Raw genomic sequence first — 19169 nt, 5'->3', positions numbered from 1 at the left:
GGCTTCTTATGCGTGCACTGGACCATGAAGGTGTTGGGGATTCAGAATTGGCGGGAAACTTGGTTTCCGGTATAGACCGATTCGGTGACAAGAATCAAGAGCCATTAATGGGGTGTCCCCACGCGCGTGAACCAAAGAAATGCACACTGAATGCTCCCTCATCAGCCAATGGGAGAGCGCACTGCTAACCAAAATCACACGCTCGTCAAGCTAATAGGAATGCGCGTCTGAGTGACGGGGACAGCGCAGAAATGGCGTCAGCGAATCGGTCTATAGGGGACCCTTATGCCAAATTAGGGGGGGTTGTTGGCTTCGGGTAGAGAAGACCCTAACGCCTCTGTGGTGAGTTGGTTTGGGATTTCGGGGACAGGGGACCCTAATTATGCCCGTGGGGTGGGAGAAGTCCTGGGTGTCAGTACTAAGTGCCAGATATCACTGAGCTTGAAACCAATGTCTTGTTTTGTTCTAATAAAATGCTGTGAAGTCAATACAGGAGAGACAACATCTGGTCCTAATCCAGCCCACCTCATTTGAGCCTGTACAGACACCTTTAAATTGGCAATCCCCTTGAGACCCATACCAGTCCCGAGAAACCTGATTTTTCCAACCATGGACTATGCGGGCCCAAGAACAGAATCTTCAGAGGTTTTGTGCAAACACACCGAGATTATATAACGCCACCGTTTTCTGAGTAATGTGAACCAGGTATAATTCTTGGCCAACATTTTCCCCGAAGCCCACGTTCTGTCTCCCTGCCATCGCTTTTTTTATGAACCGGTTTACCTGAATGCACTCCATATCAATGAAGCTAGGGCAAACAATCGATAATCCCCAGTTCATTTCATAAAGGAAGACAAGACCATTCTTGGAAAAAAAATTGCACATGTTAATAACTTTCACTTAAAAGCAATCTAGGTTTCGTGTGAGTGTAAGTGTCAAATGGGCGTGAGTTGTCCAAGATGCTTCGTAAATTGGGGATGTTTTTCTTATCCCATTCAGGTACCAGGGGTACTACATGGTGAGAATCAAACAGAATTTGGCTAAAAAAATCAACGTCTCACAAGTCTTGATTTGAAATAAAATCGAATTCCATCTTATTCAGTTTTATTTTCAAGAAAGTGGATTTAGGAGCTGTTATTTATTATCACAATCACAATTGTTATTTGCCCAATGCGTGCAATTTTAGGCGTATTTACTTACCTTTCACTAGGAGTATACTGGATAGATCTCATGTTGCTTGAGATGTGTACTTTCAGCACTTTAGAAATTTTCTGAACAAATAAAAGCAAAAAATATCATGCACGGAAAATACATGCGCACGAAGTTTACATGTTGACCAATTTCCATGTGTTGATTCAGCAGATACACATCAGAAAACTGGCACACCAATTCTTTAAATTCTGGCAAGATACTCTGTTAGTGTGACTCATAAAATAGGAATTAGCATCAACAACCAACATAAAAGCCCCAAATGCACCTTGAAGATAGCACCATGCGCGAGGATTGCAAGTAATTGGTACACGGGAGACAAATGAGTCTCAGTTGGAGAATTTGCAAAACGGGCTTTAAAACTGTCTTGTGTCATATTCGATTTTGGGTTTTTATGTGGCGATTATCATCTGGCGGGATGAACAAAAACACAATAAAATGGGAGCAAGCGTCGTATAAAGCATGGCTTGTCATTAGGCAGGTGCAGTCTTGCTACAACGTAGCTGTATTCGACAACCTGCCTTTTCTGTATACTTGATGTGGTCTAAAAGAGAGAAAAATATAGCAATTTAGAAATAAAGTGATACAATTCGTCATTTTTCTCGCAAACCGCAGTTGCCATGGAAATCAAACTGAGAGATGAATGGCTTCTGATTTTGTTACTGGGCACTGTCATTTATGCGTTTTATTCGGCTTAGACGCTGGAGCATCACAAAAGCTGTGGACACCGTTAGTTGATGAGGACTCATTCAAAAACGGTGGACTACTGGATGATTGCTGGAATGGCCTTGGAAATCGTTGTGCTCATCGTTATTGCCTGTATATCAAGTACAGTTGAAGGTAAGGTTTGAATTTAAAACAATGGAACTGTGTTTTTCTCGACTCAATTTTGCAAAGTTGAATCTCTCAAAATGGAAACTTTAACAGAATATCAAGAAGGCTTTTAAAAACATTGCTTAGATTTCCCAACCCTACCTAAATCGTAGTTTTGTCACAAGTGTAGTCTTGTGTAGACTGGTGAAAAACTGAAATAGTTTCTATAAAAGGCCATCGCTTCACTCATGCACAGTGCGCAGTAGCTATAGAATTCCACTGTAAAATGTAAAGAAGGCCAAATAAAAGAAGCAAACAGAGATGGCAAAGGCTCACGGAGAGACCGAAATGAAAAGCGACATTGAGACGGAAAATGTATGATATCCAGATAAGAAATATGTTATAAATCGTTTTTGTTAAACGATTTAAAACATATATGTGACCATATGTGACAGTGGCCATTTAGATTCGGTATGAAAGGAACCCCCGGTAAGCTCGTTCAGTAGCAAAACCCCTTTCCTATCGGACAAGCTATCGGACAGGGAGACTGCTCCGGTGGTTGATCACTGGCTTATCCATACAAAGCTACATTGTGTGCAGAGGTTGATCTGTTATTCACTCCAAAAAGAAACCCACTTGTGATTTTTCACTCCTCAATGCGAAGCGATAGAACCCCTTCGCCGGCTTAGATAAAAATCCTGGCCTTACTGTTGGGTGCACAATGGACCCTTAACTTACCCAGGCACTTGCCCAGATTTTATCAATATTCATGCGCTGTTTATATAAGGGGCTTCTGTTCAAGTTGTGTATACAGGCGTGCTGAAAGAAGATACAATTTCCCCAGCCACTTCCGCAAACCTTGCATTCATTTCTAAAACCTGGTTATTTGCTGTCGTCTAAACAAGTGTTTTCAATTCTATTTTTTACTCAGCTATTCTTCCCATGGGAAGGCAGGCAGGCAAATATATGCTTGGGTGTGTTCCTTTTTGAAAACAGACAACAAATCAGTCGAGCTTGGTAATGGAGAATGACTTTTTTCCTTCAAAAGTAGCAGCAAACATCTCCCAATTTCAAAACTTCTGTGCTATTTAGAATAAAACTGGAACTATATTCAATATTTAATATTTAATTGATCCCCCTTCCCTGCACATCAAACGTATTGTGACATTTATGTATGTGTGACAGGATTTACCTATTCTTGCAAACTACATTATTTTGGTTTGAACGTCGTTCAGATGGTAATTCGTGTGATGACTCCATTGAAAAAAATGCTTTCGACCACTTTTTTAGCCCGATGCCTTCAATATATATTATTCCTGAACTTATTTGAAAGCTGTTGGTATTTGCTTGTTCTTTACGTGTTTGCACCCCCGGTACCCTTTATGTTCCGTTTATGTGAAAACCAATACACTGAGTAACGTTAGAGTTTACATGTGGATATCGATGAGGAAAGTGCGGAATGTACTGGTCGGTGGTGGTTCTTTAATACAACATAAATGGTCTACTACTTCGAAAGAAAAGGTAACTTCACAAAACAAAACAAAACAAATTATAGCCATTTTCATGGAAAAATTGACAAGCCACTAATTACATTCCGACAAGAGAGAAATAAACTTAGCCGGGGAATAAAATCAGGAGCGTATTTCAAATACATTTCTTTGACGAGCTTCTACCCATCCAAAGACTTACGCCCGACCATATCGCCATGTATAAAGCACTGTAAATTTTCCCGAGGGTAATGGAAGCCAGTAGACTTTTCAGTGGCTGCGTCTTTTGATTGACAAAGCCCCATAATACTTTATCAAACCTGGACCACGTGTGGTTTTTATTTTTGACCGTCCCACCAATAAACGGTTTTCTTTTACTCCACCCCGCGAAAAATAATAATTCTTCCTATCTCGGCATTTCTTTATCCAAACCTGGATCATGAGGGAGGTTTATTTTTCTGCCTCCGAACCGCGTAATTGTTATTTTTATTTTGATCTTCCAATCCGCCAAAAGTATTAATTCCTCATATCGCAGCATTTATTTTCTATCCAAACCTCGACTACGTGTGTTTTTTATTTGCTTACCCGCCTCCAAATAGTTTGTTTTTATTCCGAGCATCCGACCAATCGAAAATATTAGTCGTTCCCAATCTCAGGATTTCTTTATCCCAAACTGGACCTTGTTAGAATGATGTTTTTCCTGCCCAAGCGCGTAATCATTATTTTTATTCTGAGCATTAAACCCACTAAATGTATTTATCCCAACCCGGATGCTATTCGAGTTACGTTTTCCTAGCACAACCCTGTAATAATTATGTTCATTCCGAGCGTCCAAACCGCCAAAAATATTAACGCTCCCCAATTGAACATTTCTTTTCAATCCGAACCTGGACCATTTGTGGATTTTATTATTTAACCCTTATTATTTAGCCCTGTATCATCCAATGATTATATCTATTCCGACCATCCAACCAACCAAAGTTCTCCGAATCTTTGTTGCCACGATACCATTCTCCACGCAAAGGAACGCGGCATTAACATAATGTGGCTCATGTCTGGGAAGGGTGGGGAAAACGTTTAAAAAAAAACCAAGTCCGTATTTTATTAAAACCAGCGGCAGTAATAAAACAGTTGGTATCACTCATCTGAATATTTAATCCGATAAGTTATTTTTTGTTAAGCTCTGGTTTTTCTCCAAGGGGCAATAAATTGATGCACCATACTGACTTTAACTGCCTATGAACCGAACTGGGGTAGGCTGAATACTGGACTGGCTTTATAACAGTCGAGGTAGGGTCCGACCCTTTTCATACCGGGTCTAAATGGTCTTGTATCCACAATAATTTATTTGAAGCAAACTATTGGACAGAGAGAACCTTCTCCACCCGGCTTTGTGTTGGTCATTGTTATGCTGGTATCTCAGGAGTTCTTTTCAGACATCTACGGGCGTGCTAATAAGTGACAATGGCCTTGAGCGTGTATAGGGTTTGGAATTGTGGGTGGGGGGTACCCCTCTGTCCCCTTTCGTGACTGGTATATAATAATTTGCCCAATCGGCTGTCCTCTAACCAGTGTCTTCGTAGTCTCACTAATTAACTGAAACTTGATAAGTCGAGAGATGTTCTTATTCTTATTTTTATAATTTGCTTTAATCACAAGCGATGCCCTGCCTCATGGAACAGGAACCGGACCCCGCCTCCCAAAACAGGTATCGCTGGCTCCTCCCAGTGGAAGAACCCTGTCAATGCAGCGAGGTAAAGATTGGTCCACTCAACACCCGCGTGCCTTACCGACCGTTTACAGTGACCTACTATAACGCCCTTCTCATCAGTAGCAATCCGGTGGAGATCCAGTCGTGGCTGAATTGTACCGGTAACGATTTCATTACAACTGTATGAAGTAGACTGCCATATCTTTCGTATACGGATGTCGGAGGCTGTAGTAATCGACTCTCTGAATAGCTTGTTTACCTTTCCAAACTTTCAATTTTTTAACAGATTGTGTCAGAGCAATTTTTTTTGCAAATTAATTAAGTACATTAGCTGATAACATCATTTTATCATGGAGTCCATGATTAACTTGCAAGTCATTATTGAATTGCAGCAATTTCACCAATGGCATCATTCTAATACATTTGCAATATTTTGATGAGATAGTTAAAAACGTTTTAAGTTTAGCTGCAATGAATTATTTTGCAAAACAATTTTTCCACATCTGTGTGCTACTTTTCTTCACTGCGTGAAGACTCTTACATACTCCCATTTGGTTAAATGCATAGAGAAGTGCATACTTTTAAACAATTAAATAAAACTGGAACTATATTCGATATTCTATGAGCAGCATTTTGTGACGGATGGCTGCACAAGGACACTATAAGCGAGCCTCTAATTTTGACTGACACCAATATACGTACAAGTGGCCCCATTGTGCCTGCAATTTGCCGACATCAGAAATACGTGCATATCCTTCAACTGCAATAATAACAAGCTGTCGATGAATGTCTCTGCGTTGATGCCGTCGAGAAAAGCTTTCAAACGATGGAGCATATATTAAGAAGTCCATGATGAGCGTGTCAAATTTAGCCTTGATGAATAGCTGAACCTTAAAGAAACAAACAACAACCAACGAAGCGGACACGCATGGTTTAATGGCTTATCATAAAGAGGGCGAACATTCTGGTGGCAGTGAAGGAATACTGGTATTGAAATGAGTGCTTCCACTGTGAAATTGGCTTGGAAACATTTAACTGTGTAAAATAATGGTCAACTTGCCTGCTATCTAAAATGAAACAACGAATCAAGCAAAGCGAATGATACTAATGAAAGTAAAACACCCAAAATAGCATTATGGTAAAGTCTTTATGCCGTAAGAGATGAATGACACCTTCAAAAGAAATTTTAAAAAAATGAAGACAAAAAGTGCAATTTTCTCTATTGAAAGTTTTGTTTTCATTGTCGCTGCCTATTTGTGCCCATTAAATGAACATGTATATAGTTAATTTCAATTTGCAGCGCATAGTAAAATGACTTCTCAGTATTGGAGATACAAAACGAGCACACAACTTCATTAAATCATAAAATACGAGAATCTGTTGTAGACTGCCTGCTTTTGATACGAATTACGAAAGCTGCTTTGATTTGGATGTAACGGGCGGATTTAGATGTTTATGAACGAAATTTAATGCCTGGAGAATGAAAAGCAGCCAAAGGATTAGCAGTATGATTTAAATTTATTTCAATGATCAAATGAGAAAGGATGCATCTTTATGTTAACGTTCAGATTTTACACATGACACAAGAAGCGTGAAATGGGTTATGAAAAGATACATCAGCCCTCTTCAAATAAAATCACAGTTGTCAATTTTGCCTTTCTTGAACAAATTTTAGTACACGACGTGTATATCGCGAGGTAGCTACACTGACATGCTCTCGTTGATCCACGTGACTTGACGTCCATCCACCATTATTAAAGGCAATGAGAGTATTTCTATTTAAGTGGTCTCTTTCATTTTTTTCCATCCGAAGTGTGCATGAAAGCCTAAACTGGAGCCGCAGCCCATAGGCCATAAAAGGTCACATTAGAACAAAATTCCAATATTTCGGCAAATTTGCCCTCCAGAAAATGGACTCCGGATCTGCCCAGCATTTAAATATATGACAAAAAAGCGGAGCCCGTATCCAACATGCGAACGAAAATGACAACCACTATGAGTGACCAACAAGTACCAAAAAGTATGACAAAATAACGGCTATTTTTTAATATAACAGACGGCAAACTGCGATGTTGAAAATAACACCGATAATGTAGAATTTTATTATTACTGGTGTTTATTTTGGGCAAGAAATGTGGTGCTGGGTAACATCGTTATTTTGCATTACGAGAAGCCACACTTGCACTGGTGTTAGTTTAAATTCCCCCAAATGGTGTCATCTCACTGTAGTGGTTATCATTACGTGGTAGAATCACGTAATGATAAACTTCAGATTAAGGACAATGTAGACCATTAGCAGACCACTTTTTGTGCTGACAACAAACTGAGTAGGCCTTTTCATCTTTTACTGCAAAAGCATTGCTGTATAACTACTGAAGTATATTATTTATTATTATTAACAGATTGGTTTTTATATTTGGTTTTTGGCCAGGTAATGCTGATTTATAGGCATAATTATCAAGAAAGATAGCGCTCAATCAGCCATTCTGTTTTTGACTCTGTTCTGCATGAACTTAAATAGGATAAAAGAACTATTCATTATAACAATTAACACATTTACGCAATACTCTCAATGAAAACACATCATAAACCCACTCTCCTTTGGACCTACTTAACAGAACATGTCTGTAAGAGATATACACGGTATATTCACCTGTTGATCTAATTCAAATTGACAATGAAAGGTTGCTAATAAGACTACTTTCAGAACAATTTATATTTTCTACAGGAAAAGTGATTTCTTCCTTACACTGTTTAGAACTTTATGTATTTCTATATTTGTGGGGGATATTCAAGAGGTTTGGTACTTTTGGCAGCTTTATAAAACGAGGCACAATATCAAATAACTATTGCCCTTTACACCTACAGTACATTATGCCAAGAATTAGCAAGAGAACCCCCTGTTGAAAATTGAAGTATGCCTATGCTGTATTGACCAATCAGACAAATGTTTAGAAGGCTTCCTTTCAAAGACGCATGTGCTGTAAGACAAGTTTAACACCAATATCACGTAAAAACCGGTTCTTCTTTTCAATTTCAATGCCTGAGGAATTATTTTACCCCTCCGGAACACCAGGTTGTATTCCAAAATAATAAAAAAAGATTGGTGTTAAAATTTCCACAGTTTTTTGCAGTGCGGTTATCCGAACTGTAAAATATGCAATGTCCTATGTAAGGCGTTTGCCCGAACGCTCTTCTATGGCAATGGTGGACGGATTGCCTGGTGGCGGATGGAGTGGATTCAGCCTTACACGAGAAACAAATTTTCATTTTAAATTTACTTAAATACCTGGTGCATTGTGTCATTTTTGTTTTTCATTCTGTATTCATCTTGTATGGGGATATGCTATGTTTGTGTATGTTGCCCCTGAAGTGGATGTGCTTGATTTTTTTTTGTAACTCCTTCAAGGAAGGGTCGTTCTTGACAAGCTTAAATAATGAGAAAGCCTTCTTGGGAGTTCCCCCATTTCATGGCTGATTTTGTCCATGGCTCCTGAGATCTGCTAACTCATTGTTAAGGTTTCCAATGCTTTTGTAGAAATTGTGTTATTGTTATATTGCACCTCAGGGATTAAATAAAGCAAGTCTACAGTATCGTGGAACTTTCACGAACATGTGCAGTTACTTGTCAGGACATCCTTATTTCTCATTACGTAACATACTTTGTTCCTCTTGACTACACGACCAGCGCTTTTGTTTGCTTGTAAACAGGGGGGGGGGGTCGTTTGCTTCAATCATTTTTTTCCGGATTCAAATTCATATGCTGTTTTGTTTGCTTATTTTAAAACACCACTCATGTGAAACAAGTTCTCTTTTATTTGGGATTTGTAATGGGATATTTTTATATTTCTCTCCAAATGTCAATAATTCAATTTTGTATATATTCAGAGTGTGAAATAAATATGAATGAATGGCCAAGGGTCGGCTCGTACTACAGGTAAAAGCGAAGCAAATATGACGTTGTGAAAGATTTGCCGGGTAATACTGTTTAATACATTTGACCTGACGTCATAAATTTCCGCTTTTGCGTGAAGTATGAACAGGCTATTATGTGGTTAATTAACAGGTGTCTTTACTTGCTCCGTGGAGAAACCTCTGGGCATGGAGGATGGGCGCATCCCAGATAACCACCTCACTGCCTCGTCTGTCTTGGGAAACAAGCGAAATTGTCATGGGCCTCAAAGAGCAAGGCTTTTGCTGGGTAAGTTCTCAACAGGCAAGGACGCAACGTCTTACGGTCCAGAAATTGTAGTTTAGATCGAGACTGCAGAAGAAATCCGGGAGCAGTCGAGAGGGCACCCTGTTACTTTTTACTTCAAATAACGAAAAAGGCAGTTACAACCACCACTTTTATAGGCAAAGATACAAAGATAATATTTAAGAGACCATCCATAATACCGCAGCAAACGGATAATTTATTGAGGAAACTATCACCAATGCCGGATTAAAAGAGAAATAATATTCTACGAAATAAGTAACCTATTCCTGGTTACTTACCCAATTAAAGTACGCTGTGCCATTAATATAATTTTATCAAACGCTATCTCTAAAAATGGAACTCGGTTATTCGCAATCACGGAAAAAATTTCCATCCCTTGAAAAGGTTTCCCGTGCAGAAACATGTTACCTTACGTAAGTACATTCTGATAAATAATTTGTTTATACTTTGAGCTCTGCAATGATGTTGTAGGCTTAAAAGCACACACTACAAATTCCAGAGGACGTATCATTCCGCAGAAGCCTACCTCGTGGTATAGGTTAGCATCATGTTCAAGGAAATATTTCACATGAAGGAGAATTCCGGATTGAACTGTAGGCCTTCTCTGTGTTTTGACAATGTTGCTTTCGGCATTGTTTGTTTGTTGAACTTCAAGAGGAAGGATGCTTATGCGGTGAACGGCTTGGAATGGAGGACGGAAGTATTCCTGACTCCAGTATCACTGCCTCCAGCGTTTTCAAAGAGCGACCAGCCGCGCCTGACAACTGCGAGCCTCACAACGGCCGGCTGAACTACCCCGGAGTAGGCTCGATTGTCGGTGGCTGGTGCCCGGCCAGGAATGACAAGGAATCCCCATGGTTTGAGGTAGATTTGGCCAAGCAACTGCAGGTAGAGGGAGTTATCATTCAGGGCAGCGTGGATCCATTGGGGAGTTGGAGGGAGCGAGTGACAGCGTACCAGGTGCAGTACAGTAATGACCGAAGTACCTGGGTGTATGTGACCAATGGAGGACCTGAGGCTGGGCCGCAGGTAAAGATTAAATGGTCTATTCTCCCGTACCTGCTCAGAATAGCAACTGCCTCGGCACAGTTGGATGGTTTGGTTATTAGGCCTAAAATAAATTTCATTGCCATTCACAAGGAATTTCCAAAAGATTACTGGAATTGAGGCACAGTATACAGGCCAATAAGTATAAATTATCAACGGTAATGTTGTGTGCACAATGCCATGTATTGGAGGGAATATGTTTTGGGGGTGCTTTTGGGATGTACAGGCCTACAAATGATAACGTTATCTCCAATAAAGACCTATATAAAAAGAAATCAATTTCCAATTGTTTAATTTTTCAATTATTGAGACCACTTTGCGTGACCCCTTGTGTCTAGTCGCACTCTGATTTGGAGACTTCAGGGACTTCAAGGACCGTACGTTTGAATGTCCATCATAAAGGCAGAAACATTAGGTGATTGTCTTTTTTTGTTTTGCTTTCCTTCTAGATAGACAAAATTCACCTGATGACACATTTGGCTGAATCAAAGTTAACGATAGAAATCCTGGTACGATAGAACAGAGACTTTTGCACACATGATATTCTGTTTATAAGGGCAAGCAATATTTTTTGTTGTTTTCGTTCGTCTAATTTTCCTTTACTTTCGTCTGCATGATGACAGACATTTGATGGTAACGTGGACCAAACCACCCCAGTCAACAGCAGTTTTAACAAGCCCATTCAAGCTCGCTACATCCGTATCAGACCGACCAGCTACAATTCTTGGCCCTCGATGCGGGTTGAACTCCTCGGCTGCAAAGGTAAAGCCCTTTTAACCCTTTGTGCGTCGATTATGTCTGTGGCGTATTACCCTTAACTTACCAAAGTCTGTGGAGCCCATTTGCCCCCGGGTCCTATACAAAAATGGTCCGGACCTCTTGACAGCAAACAAGGTATAAATGCAAGACATTTGCAGATAATATTTTCTGTAAATATTGCCGGTGTGGAATCTTTCACACCGCTGCAGAAGCTGAAGATCATAGTTTGAGATTTTAACAACTGGACTTATATAAGTGCTCAAAGCTTCAAACGAGTTATCCTGTTAAAAGGTGAACATGTCGTTTTTCCGGGAATTGCAAGATATTATACTTGCTATTGTAATATTAAGGCATGTATTTACCGTAGGCGCACGTGTCATGTTGAAAGTTTAACTGCCTTGAGCAGGAACACCCCCTTTTCGGTTGGAAAGAGCCATATTATTTTGTCGAGAGTGCTCAATTTTTATCAGTAGTGATGTGGCCGTAAGGTATGCATTTCATAGTCATCTGTGAACCAGCGAAGCTTAGAATCTGATCCTACCGATGGAACTCGCGTTGCTAGGGAAAAAGGGGACCTCTCGTGGTTCAGTTTGATTCACATATACCGATCTGCAAAGCCCTGCTCCACTGTGTTCTGGCCAATCACAGCTGTGATTTGTGTCCGACATACGTCCACAAAAAGTCCAACATGCGTACACTGGCGTAAATGCGATGCACATGTATAAAACATGCATGGCACTGGAGAAGCAGTTAAGCGCCCACATGCACAGTGGGTGTGTCTCACGTGATCGGTGTATTGTTCAAATGTACGGAAGCATCTTGCTGCCAACGCCAAAAATTATCTCGTTTAATTAAACGACTTATTATCTCGTTTAATTATCTCGTTTAAATCGATACATTAGCTATCTTGTTTAAAAGACGTATTATCCCGTTCAAATGACATAATGTAGATTTAATAATATCGTTTTATACAAGATGAAGTAATTTTTCACGTTGGCAGCAATACGCCTCGCACACATGGTCCATCTTAAAATTTGAGTGTTCCACAAAAAATAAGGTTTTGATTTACCTTTCCAAACGGCTGTGTGGGCTATGGGTGATGAGCAGAAGCATGCGCATGGGCGCGAATCCTGGGGAGATGGGAATTATATATCCTCGGACATGTTGACCAGGAGAGAGGCCATTAAATCATCTCAAGGGCGGACCCGGGGATCTTGGGGATGGGCGGTCAGGTCCGAGATTTTTTTTTAAATTTGTCACTTTTTAGTATAAAAAATAATGAAACACGAAACATGACATATTACTTACAATGGTATTGCTACACTTATTCCCCCATTTTCTCGGTTTAGTTTTTGCACACGGAGAGACGTATTTGACCCCCAACGCCCTGGATCAAGGCTTACATTCCACCCACACACTTTGTAGTGGTGGGAACGAAATTGAAACAGATTGTGAAGATTTTTTCGGACTTTCCAAAAATAAAAATGTGCTCAAATATTAGTCAAAAGGAGAGAGCAATCAGATGTACACCTGTATTATGGATGTCGCTCCCGAAAAAGGCTTTATGATGTTAAAAGGTGTCAACCCCCCTCCCCTCGATTTTCAACTTTCCAATGGGAGGTCTTTTTTCAGAAAACCGATGTCAAAATGACTGCAAAAAGTTACCCTAGAATCTCCTAAGGGCTCATCTTTGAAAAATATGCTCTGCGGAGATATCCGGAAAAATGTCGAGGGGGAAGAGGGCGGATCTCTTTGAGGGAATTAAGAGAAAAAAGCCTTTCACATGTTTAGTTCATTTCGATGTTCTCAACGGGGAAGGTATTCAGGTAACACGGGTATCCGCTGGAGTGGTCCCTGTGTCCCATCAACTTGATCATTTTGACAGCACTGACCCCTGGCAAGGTGACAGTTTGCCGCAGCATGGCTGTCAAGTTCTATTCTTGCTCTTGAAACCACTGTAGGAACAGCAAGGTGCGGTTACACTTTGATTAACATTACTAAGCAATCATATTTTTTTCAGCATAGCAGGATATTTTGATTTTGTTTGAATAAAGGCAAGACTTCCCGAGCAATTAGGCTCCTCGAGCAGGTGTTTATCGCACAAATCTTACCTACCTCGCTACCAACACCCTTCGAGCAATTTTAAGGGAACATTCGGAAAAGGAAACCGCTCCAACCGCTGGTTTTCTGGGATGAAAACTTTAACTCTCAACTGTCCCATCTGGAACAACGACCTCAAATGTAGAAAATGTTGAGAACTTTTCTATGAACAGCTATATCTTCCTTTTTAAAATGATCACCCCAATCATGGTTACAAAGAAAATGCTCTTCAGAGCTCCCAAGGGAGAATTCTACAGTTATTGAATTGGTCTCAGATTTGTGTTGACGCTGCATTAAATTTAACTTACGTTCTTGTCTCTGCAGCAATTTCGTCTCCTTTATCCCTTCATGGTGCATTGTCAAAGCAAAGTCAAGTTTTGTCACCAATAAGGGCTATATACTCATTGCACTCTATGAAAGTTAAAAATGCATTTTTTAGAAATCCATACGCGATTTTGTGAGCAGCTTCTTCGTGGTATCGAAGTCTTACGCTTTAAGGATACTGCTTCTATTCTCTAATCTGATGAAAGAAATGAGAAAAGGTTTTGATTCATAGATATTTTAGCACCTAGGCCTATATCGCACAGTTTCCTGTATTGGAAGCCTTATTCCTTTTTTATTCTAAAGCGTGACCAACTTCAAACTTGATTTCTCAAAGTTGATCTCTGAGAGTAGACCTGTCACTTTGGAGAAATTGTTGACGATATGCCCGCTGTGTCGTCCACCAGTTTTGAAGGGTAGTAAAGGTGTTGTGGGGAGATAAGGGCGGCAGACTCTCACACCTTTTACTTGAAGGGGGTCTCTCTCTCTCTCTCTCTTTCTTTCTTTGTACACCAGAATCAGTGGGTTTCTTGTGCTGGTGTGCCGCTAAGAACGATACCAATCCCTGGATGCAAGTCAATTTCAATAACACAGTACTTATCACGGGGTTGATCACCCAAGGATGTGGTGATGATGACTGCCAACAATGGGTGACAGCGTACACAGTGCACTACAGTAACAGCGGCCAAACGTCCTGGACCACGGTGAAGGATCACGAGGGAAAACCAGTAGAGGTCATTGATCTGTAATTTCATTTCCACATTAGTTTATTTCGAGTCTTGCACACAGTTGCCAGCTAATACCTCGTAGCCTCCCAAGAAAGCTGAATATCTTTTTCAAAGCTATAATCTTGAAATTCGTCTATGAAAAGAGACACGCTGATTTCCCTATTATCTATTTCAGAAAATAGTTGTAGTTAGTTTTACCCTAAGGAACTTCATGAAATACTGTGGTAATATAGCAGTGTATTATTTGATTAAGGACAAACTAATCCTACTTCAAGAGAATTAAGTAATGAAAATTGTCTCCCAACGCATCTTAGGATTTGAACGAACTCTTCAGTTTTGGATAGAAACGTGCCAAACTTCAATTTAATGCTAGAACAACAACTTCTAACGTTTATTTGTTGACAATAAACGTACTTTCTAGTTGCTTTCTTTCTCAGGGGAGGTTACCTTAATTAGATGGAGAAACTCCTCAAATACTTTAAAACCATACAAAAGGCATTATCACAAACAGACAGTGGCACTACCCCCTTGATCTATTTCAGGTGATCAATGGCAAACTGGCTGAAAAGTGGCGCATCTGAAACAAGCTAAACCTTTACTGACATTCATTTCTGATTTCTATTTCCAGTTTTTGGGGAACAGTGACAATCACACCCTAGTCCCAGCTCGATTTGCGGAGGTCGTGCGCACCAGGTATCTTCGTTTTTTACCAACTGAATGGAACGGGCTTTGCTGCATGAGATTTGAGGTGATGGGTTGCACTGTTGCCAACTAAAGGCAATGGGTCTGCTTTCAACTGAGTTGAGACTGCACCCTGATGGCTTCATACTGATGGCTCTTTGGTACGTGCAGGGGAAGAATATCAGTGTCAAATAGTTATATTTATTCAGCATATCTTCGTTAAAATTAGCGTGGATGGAGTTTTCGATGGTGAATCAATGACTTGAGATTGCAAATATAATGTGTGACAGGATGTAAATAGAGTGAATGCTATTCACAACAGCACGCAACACAAATAATAATTACTACAGCACGCAACGGAAACAGACACCTTGAAAACTGCTTCGTTGGTTTTATTTACTAGTTTGAAAATGTTTTATTTTAGTTTTAGTTTTAACAAGATTTCAATAACAGTTCTGGTAATTGTTTCTTTTCAATATGAATATTCCATTTCATTTGATTCAATCAAATACATGCACTCTCAGACAAAACTACATATATGTAATAAAATACCGTTTTAGAAACACCACAGGAACTCCCTAGGAGTTATGTAATAAATTACCGAACACTTGGTCAGTAAAATGTTTCTTCAACAAATTTACGTCTTTTTATGTAATTGTATTTACACCATTATTAGGTATAGAAAGTTATGTAAGATTGTAGTTAGTGATGTGTAATTATATTTACATAATAGTTAAGTTAAAATATTTATGAAAGTAGGTGAAACAATACTTCATTTCCATGCAATATTATACCCAGTCACACCAACGCAAAATTGACCTAAAATGACAACCTATATTTTTATTTGTGCTGTCACTGGGGATTTTTGAGCCCCATCCTGTTATTGTTGGTTTGAATATCAATTTCGTTCTAAATGGTTTAAAAATCATTCGTGAATGTACTGTGGCGAAACAGGGTAGCTGCGCAGACTTGTGTTTAGTCTAGGTCATTAATAATTCAGGCACGTCTAATTCATGCATTACACATGCCACGGTAACCAATCAGAGGCGAGCATTACCTTAGGTCTGGGCGCTGGCTGCGTGGGTTGCCGGGACTTCTCAAGATGGCAGCTTGCTAACAAGAGCTCTGTGGAGTTGTGTTGTATTCTGGGTTTCGAGAGTAAATCTGACGTACGACCGCTGGTGGTTGGGGATCTACCTCAAGTGTACCTGGTGCGATCGGTTAGTGTGGTGCTTGTTCTCAGTTGCCGGAGCTGCTGATTATATCAGATCTCTTTGAAGATTGGGGAATCGTTGTACAGTCTCGTTTATTTAAGAAGTGGTGGATTATAGGGTAAGGGAACCCGTGTGCACCAGTCAATTGGGGAATTAGCGAAGCTTAGACTAGAAGGATTGTGTGCCGTTGTTCCATGCTTGTTGGCACAGCGACGGTTGGTTGCGGTCCTGGTCTAGGAGCTTGCTTTCCTCTGGTGAGGACTATTATAATCGTCTTCTTAATCAGCTTACCTATGTTATTTCGTAATAACTTGAAGTGGGTGAGGGTTATTTAAGTCACCTTAAACCTTGTGGCAGTTTGGGAACTGTGTTGCTTGTAAGGCAGTATAGATTATTGTTGTACAAGTCTACACCGTTGTGTTGTGTTGTACAGTAACGAAGATTGTAATTGCTTGTGTGGTTAAGACTTATCAGTTATAAGCCATCGGTATATTATTTATTTAGACTTGAGGGTTACCCTGATCACTGTGAGGTTTACCTGGTGATTGTGAGGGTTACCCTGATCGCTGTAAGGTTTAACCGGATCACCGTGAGGGTTATTCTGGTGTAGGTTAAGGATAAGGCTTATTAATCTCGTTCGTGGTGCAGTTGACCACGTAGGACTACCTCCCCGTGAGGATAATTTTGTATATAGTTAATTGCTGTTGTATATAACGGATAACTGAGCACTGGCATTGAATTAACCAATCATATAATTGCCTTGGATATCACTGGTCACCGTGAGATTTAGTTCAGTACTCTATCACTTATTGACATTTATTGTAATCTTTATTGGCATTGGGATCAATTACCTAATCACAAAGCGGTGGTAAACTTCCACCAAACGAACAGCCCCTAAGGCATAGTCCACCTTTCGTTAACTGATACCCCCCTGCGTTTGGATAGCCGCTCATTCTTGCGTAAGGTTAAATAAATTTATTTGTGCGGTTAGGCCAGGTCAATTATGCATTATGCATATACGATGAGCTTGACGTACGTATCCCTGAAGTCATAATGGTCATCATTTGACGTGTTTGATCACAAAATACTTAAGAAGGGGCATCATGTATGTTATGGTACATGTACATTGCTGGTTCAAAACTGTGGTACCAGGAAACAAACACAATTTTCTAATAACTGGATTTCAAGCCTTTTGCTTACTTCAGCAGTGAAGGCCTACCCCCACCCACGTGCACACACAGGCATAGATGTGGGATAGTTCCTTTGTTCTTGTGAGAAGAAAGTTTGTACAACATGCCAAAATGTCTAATCCCTTCCACTTGCAACGGAATCCCTTTTCTGGTTGACAATATCGGCTAAACGTCCCTTGTTTTTGCCACAAATAAATACAATAGGATACCTCACCTTATTCCAGTACCCCACAACCCCTGTATACACACACTCACATAAATCAATTAAATTCCAAAACTTACCAACTTGCAATACTTTAGGCCAGTGAATCCAAGGGTCTTATTGCCTGAAAAAAATTACAATTGTTAATAGAAGTTATAACAGATATTAAAAAACAGAGTTTAAAAACAGACCTTTCTGTTTGATGGATGTCAAAAGTTTGTCTGCTGTGCCAAAACAATACTGCAAGGAACCCTTTAGAATTGGTGAGGCCGTTATGACGTAACATAAACATTTACCTGAGACTCTTCTGGATCCGCCATGGCCAGAGGAAAGCCTATTTAAGAATAAAGTTTGGGTTAATTATGTAATATTCATAACGTACACGTTTTAACAACAGTACAGCTGTACAGAATCAGAGCTGTATGAACCAATAGGCAGTGCAAGTTTATATGTCAGACAGTGGATATCTCAATGTCAACTGGCTACAGTACCAATATACATGCGTGCTTCTGAGGCACGTTCAATAATATAATGCGAGGACTGGATGCGTAATGACCAAGGTCAACAATAGAGATAGCGTACATACAAAGTATACCAATACCAAAGTCATATTGCACAACACGGGCGATTCACAATAGTGCGCCACCAAGAGTTTGCAACATGTTGGTCAATCATAACGCACAAAATTTGTCGACCCTTTCCAAGTGCGCATTGTGTCGACAAATTTTGCGCGCTGTGATTGGCCAAAGCGTTGCAAACTCTTTGTGCACAATTGCGAAACGGTCGTATTAATCATTCGTCCCTACTCTCTCACTAGCGTGGTAACTGCACATATTCAAGTCCTGAAAGATGGATGTCATCATTACAATACATAATACATTTCTTGAGTAGGCCCTCCAATGCACGTTCCAATGTAAGCCTATTTGTTTCTTTTGATACAAAAGTTACTGCAAAATATGCAAGATATTTGCCATTCTCACAAAATATTTCTGCACAATGCACATGATGCATGACGCTATGACACAAAGCCTTTTGTGTCGGAAAAACAAGACGGAGATTGAAAATTTGGGGACCCTGTTTCTATAATAGAAAAGAGAAAGCATTTCAACTTTTGAATCCATCTTTGTTGACGACTGGGACATGCTCAATATCTCTAGGGTTGATGTCAAAAAAGGGCACGGATTTGAGTTTTGAGGGAAATGATGAGGGTAATCTGTGAGTGTTTTAATTACATGACACATTGTCGATTCAAATTTACGTGGCAAGTTTTAAGTAAAAAGTCACATTTTCTCACAATTTATGATTCGAAATTTCCAAAACTAGGCTCAGCACAAAAAAGTGTTGCCATTGTTCGGGGGAGGGGGCTTACCCATTTTGCAAAAGAATAAAATGACAAATTTGGGGTTCCAAAGTATACAATCCCCGACAAGACTTCCCATATCTGGTAAGACAAACCTTTCGCTAGGCCCCAGCAAAACAAAAGATTTG

General features: G+C 39.9%; 1 protein-coding gene across 1 annotated transcript; it reads left to right on the top strand.

Moving 5' to 3' along the window:
* The first annotated feature begins 1760 nt into the window (after nt 1–1760).
* Nucleotides 1761–17871, top strand: LOC110989988 (EGF-like repeat and discoidin I-like domain-containing protein 3). The gene is made up of 7 exons (XM_022254730.2): nt 1761–2049; nt 5169–5381; nt 9287–9421; nt 10095–10468; nt 11110–11248; nt 14183–14400; nt 15023–17871. Exons 1-7 carry the CDS (start codon nt 1947–1949, stop codon nt 15167–15169), a joined length of 1329 nt encoding a protein of 442 aa, XP_022110422.2. The 5' UTR covers nt 1761–1946; the 3' UTR covers nt 15170–17871.
* The last annotated feature ends 1298 nt before the right edge of the window (nt 17872–19169 follow it).

Source organism: Acanthaster planci, linkage group LG10 (assembly GCF_054643075.1).
Source record: "Acanthaster planci isolate LZ-2023a linkage group LG10, COTS_SCS, whole genome shotgun sequence".
Classification (NCBI taxonomy): domain Eukaryota; kingdom Metazoa; phylum Echinodermata; class Asteroidea; order Valvatida; family Acanthasteridae; genus Acanthaster; species Acanthaster planci.
The sequence above is the reverse complement of the archived record's forward strand: the minus strand, read 5'-3'. Positions and strand labels throughout refer to the sequence as shown.